Source organism: Berghia stephanieae, chromosome 15, assembly GCF_034508935.2.
Source record: "Berghia stephanieae isolate SIO BIC M18660-M18661 chromosome 15, UCSD_Bste_1.3, whole genome shotgun sequence".
NCBI classification, from domain to species: domain Eukaryota; kingdom Metazoa; phylum Mollusca; class Gastropoda; order Nudibranchia; family Aeolidiidae; genus Berghia; species Berghia stephanieae.
The window spans coordinates 24,514,694-24,519,693 of record NC_088374.1 but is presented as its reverse complement, the minus strand read 5'-3'; the positions used below and the strand labels follow the sequence as shown (position 1 = coordinate 24,519,693).

The following is a 5,000-nucleotide window of genomic DNA, read 5'->3' as shown; positions in this document are numbered from 1 at the left end:
ATTCTACTGGCCCACAACCATGTAAAGTTATATATCATTATCATTGTACTTGCCAATGATCATATTATCACAGTGACATGTCTATACCACAATTGAAACCCTCTCCGAGACATAAATCAGATTTATGTGCTGGGGGAGGGTCTCAAAAAATTATCACAAAAACAACACATTTCTCAATCACTAAGAGGAAAAAAAACTTCAGGTTATGAAATATAATCAAATATCATTTATTTTCCAAACAAACAACATATTTTGCAGATTATTTACAAAATTCATTGCAAATTTCCTGAAAATGAGTATTTGAGAGGGTCTTAGAGACGAGCAATTTTTCTGGAAAAAAGGGGCCTAATCCAGCATTGTTTGACATAAAAGAACTTAACAGCCTTTTTGTTTGTCCATAATGTCATATTTCTTTTATGGTTGAGGAAAATAATGACCATAACACTTGAAATCATACAGCTGATTACAAATATTACATATTAGTTCAATATTTACGTAATATGAGTCATATATATGTAAACAAAAAATATCACAAAAAATGACAGTTTCAATTTCAAATTGGTCTGCTTTACTTCAAATGAGTGATATTGACTGATTAAATGAATTATATGGTTCATTTTACATTCCAGAATAGTAATTCACTCACAAGTGACATATTTATTTCACAAAACTGCACTTGTAAAGGCATTTGATTATATAAAACAGAAGAAGAATATTTGCATTTTTTGAGAAAAGTCACTGTAAATTTTGAAAACCATATATGGCAATCTTCCACAAAAATAAATAAATTACAAACTCAAACTTCAACACATCCAGCATACAATAGACTAGGGCCAAGTTCAGGCCAAAAAGGTGGGACAGGGTTGTGGGACCAGGATCAAGGCGCACTTTCTTGGGTTTGGAAGGGCCAGGAATCTCATGAGATGGAATTTGAGACCTGAAATGAGATGAATTTTTTAAAAAGAAAAAAAGAAAAAAAAAAGAATTAGAATTACAAAAACAATTTTAATAAGTCAAAAGGTAAACCAAATAAACAAAATATTGACAGTTTGACTCAGTCCATACACAAAAGTAACAAAATTCAGTATATCCACTGTTTGTCTTTCTCATGTTCCCTGTGAACCCATGACATTCTTACCTTCACTATTTGTGAGCCACATACTAAAACATTGCTTCATACCAACCATCTGAAGCAATTTATAAACTAATGATAATTTCTAGAATGTCATACTTCCAAAGTGCATCTGAATATAGTATAATAATATGATTCCTGCTCACCTTTCGTAATGACTTCTTTTACTTGTACTCATACTTGCAACACCAGGGATACGAGTGACATCTTCATAATCCTCATCTTGTACTTGGATTTGGGTCTCACTGCATTAAAAAGAAATAAAAAGAACAAAATTCTGTTAAAAGCTGCTCTCACAAAATATCACAATCTTCATTTCTAAAAGTCAGAAATAAAAATAAAGTTGTCTCACTCCTTGTTGAAATACATGGCTCTCTACTTCTATTGTCAGCCATGTTTGTTTACATTTTCATCTCACCACTTTCCCAACTTCTATGCTTCGTAAATGAGGTGAAAAGTGAAAAAATAAATAATAACTTAATAGAAACTGATAAAAGAAAGATCAAGGTTCAAGAGGATGTGCGTTTTTTTTACTTGAACAAGATGTCAGAGGATGTAATTGTGAAAAGTTGAGAAAAATACTTACTCGTCAGGTTCGTCATTCGAGTCCAGATTTGGTGAGTATGGCAGGTCCCCATCAGGCATCATATTCTCGGGAACAGCAGCGTAATTTTCATCGTCACTGTCTTCGTCCATATATCAGATATCGTAGACCTCTTTTTCGGTACAATTACAATAAGTCATTGTAAAATGTATCTACTTAGTTTATTTTGAGTAAATTCGTGAGTAGAGACGACAAGTCGACTTTCAAAACAAGATGGCGGAAGTCGAGTTACTGACACAAATACTTTCGTATTTCTTGTGATTTAGGAGTAAAAAATCAAATATTCTTAGATATTTTGTAGTTTTTATTGTATAAAATTAAGTAAATTATTATAAAATCGCCATTTGGGGGCATATTATAAAGCGCACTTAAAGCGAAACGAGAGGAAAGAAGGGGGCGTGTCCATCGATCACCGGTGATGGAAATCTCTATTATGGACAAGCCCCCCTTATTATGGAACGTGTGGGAGTTGATAGGTTAGTAGATCGTCGGGGTCGGGTCCCGATAGCTCAGTTGGTAGAGCGCTCGCTTTACATGCAAAGGGACTAAGATCGATCCTTGGTGCAGTCGAGATTTTTGTCTTCCCCCCCCCCCCCCTTTGTCTACTCAGTGGTGAATGGATAGCTGGGTCTGTTGTATCAGGTGGAAAGTACTTTGGGATAGAGTAGCGTCCTATCCAAAGGGTAGTAAGCAATTGCTATTGTCTGTTTTGCGCTAAAGAAACCGGGATAATCTCCGGCTCCGGTAGAGAGCCTAAAGGCTCTGTAGGAGTTTTTATATATATTTTATATAGATCGTCATGGCTCTGTAGGAGTTTTTATATATATTTTATATAGATCGTCATGGCTCTGTAGGAGTTTTTATATATATTTTATATAGATCGTCATGGCTCTGTAGGAGTTTTTATATATATTTTATATAGATCGTCATGGCTCTGTAGGAGTTTTTATATATATTTTATATAGATCGTCATGGCTCTGTAGGAGTTTTTATATATATTTTATATAGATCGTCATGGCTCTGTAGGAGTTTTTATATATATTTTATATAGTCGTCATGGCTCTGTAGGAGTTTTTATATATATTTTATATAGATCGTCATGGCTCTGTAGGAGTTTTTATATATATTTTATATAGATCGTCATGGCTCTGTAGGAGTTTTTATATATATTTTATATAGATCGTCATGGCTCTGTAGGAGTTTTTATATATATTTTATATAGATCGTCATGGCTCTGTAGGAGTTTTTATATATATTTTATATAGATCGTCATGGCTCTGTAGGAGTTTTTATATATATTTTATATAGATCGTCATGGCTCTGTTGGAGTTTTTATATATATTTTATATAGATCGTCATGGCTCTGTAGGAGTTTTTATATATATTTTATATAGATCGTCATGGCTCTGTAGGAGTTTTTATATATATTTTATATAGATCGTCATGGCTCTGTAGGAGTTTTTATATATATTTTATATAGATCGTCATGGCTCTGTAGGAGTTTTTATATATATTTTATATAGATCGTCATGGCTCTGTAGGAGTTTTTATATATATTTTATATAGATCGTCATGGCTCTGTAGGAGTTTTTATATATATTTTATATAGATCGTCATGGCTCTGTAGTTTTTATATATATTTTATATAGATCGTCATGGCTCTGTAGGAGTTTTTATATATATTTTATATAGATCGTCATGGCTCTGTAGGAGTTTTTATATATATTTTATATAGATCGTCATGGCTCTGTAGGAGTTTTTATATATATTTTATATAGATCGTCATGGCTCTGTAGGAGTTTTTATATATATTTTATATAGATCGTCATGGCTCTGTAGGAGTTTTTATATATATTTTATATAGATCGTCATGGCTCTGTAGGAGTTTTTATATATATTTTATATAGATCGTCATGGCTCTGTAGGACTTTTCATATATATTTTATATAGATTGACATAGTCAGGACTTCATTCAGGGTTTCATCCCTGCCAACCCTTCGACTTTTGGCTGAGTCATTCCTATTTTCATTTTTCTTTTTCACACTATTCAGCCATTGTCTCTTAAAATCCGATTTTCAAAACTGATGATAATGGTAAGAAGAAAAAAAAAATCAGGGGTTAAAAGGTGAATTTAAGGAAAAAATGATTGCCAAAAAGGAGATATGTATGAAAATTAATTGCACTCCTTCCCCCCCCCCCTTCCCCAATGAAATTAAATTAGGCTTGTATATATAGCGCAAGATCCACACTAAATGTACTCAAGGTGCTTTACAAAGGGTACCTGACCAACAGCAACACATAACATGTAGAAAGAGATATGACGCCTACTAGGCGATATTACAATTAAAAAAAAAAAAAAACCCGACAGAGACAACACTGTTAACGGCCGGGTACTCATTTTACACCCGAGTACGGTGAGAGAATGTGAGTAGAGAGTCTTTTCCAGGGACTCAACTTTGCACAGAGCGAGGCTCGAATCCAGGACCCAAGTAAATAAAGAAGATGCAGTGAGAGCAGATACTATTAGCACTGTGTCATTGTTGCAGCTATTTGGTCTTGTGGTATGACACTCGCTTTTGGATCGGAAGGTCCTGAGTTCAAGCCTCGCTCTGCGCATAGTTAGGTCCTTGGAAAAGGCTCTTTACTCACATTCTTTCACCTTACTCAAGTGTAAAATGAGTACCTGGTCGACAACAACGTTGTCTTTGTTGAAAAAATGGTAATATCGCCTAACAGGTGTCATATCTCGTTCTACATGTTACCTTTTGCTGTTGGTCATGGACCCTTTGTAAAGCACTTTGAGCACGTTTAGTGGATATTGCGCTATATCAAAGCTCAAGTTTTTTTTGGTTTATTTTATTTCTGGGTGGGGCTCCCGACATCCCCATAGTGGCCGCCGTGTCTTCTATCTCTCTTTATCTGTTTTCCAATTGCCTTTTGTCTTTGTCTAGGAATGAGATAACTTAGTTTTGTAGTGACCCTTTTCTGGAGTTCTTGGCTGGGAGGGACACAGTCGAATGTATTGTTATAGTTTTGGGAGATGATATTTTTTTCTTTGTAAATCATCTCTCTGTTATGTTCTTTTTTTTATTTTTTGAAAAATTAAATTTAAAATTTTTTATTTTAACATCGTGACCCTCCGTCTCAAAACGGTATTATGTCGGGATCCACTCGGTAAGGGAAATTGAATTCATAGCCACAAATATCCAACTTGGGTTTAATTTCTGTACGTTATGGTGGAGTATAAAGACTATTTCTTTCATT

At 34.2% G+C, this 5,000-nt stretch overlaps 2 protein-coding genes across 2 annotated transcripts in view; one reads left to right on the top strand and one right to left on the bottom strand.

Annotated features, from left to right (window-relative positions):
• The window catches only part of LOC144960321 (tyrosine-protein kinase Fer-like), a gene marked incomplete in the record, with an annotated part of 29,180 nt that overhangs the window by 12,327 nt on the left and 11,853 nt on the right, over positions 1-5,000 (top strand).
• Positions 719-1,781, bottom strand: LOC144960322 (uncharacterized). Its single transcript, XM_078893378.1, has 3 exons — positions 1,719-1,781; positions 1,279-1,377; positions 719-937 (listed from the first exon to the last, which is right to left on the bottom strand). The coding sequence occupies exons 1-3, from the start codon at positions 1,778-1,780 to the stop codon at positions 736-738; spliced, it is 363 nt and encodes a 120-aa protein (XP_078749504.1). The 5' UTR covers position 1,781; the 3' UTR covers positions 719-735.

Excerpts from the sequence above, each read along its gene's own strand:
- LOC144960322 (XM_078893378.1), bottom strand. The coding sequence starts at position 1,780 with ATGATGCCTGATGGGGACCTGCCATACTCACCAAATCTGGACTCGAAT. Across the intron at positions 1,378-1,718 it reads TCGAATGACGAACCTGACGA|TGAGACCCAAATCCAAGTAC; the intron begins GTAAGTATTTTT and ends TTTTTAATGCAG. Across the intron at positions 938-1,278 it reads AAAAGAAGTCATTACGAAAG|GTCTCAAATTCCATCTCATG; the intron begins GTGAGCAGGAAT and ends ATCTCATTTCAG.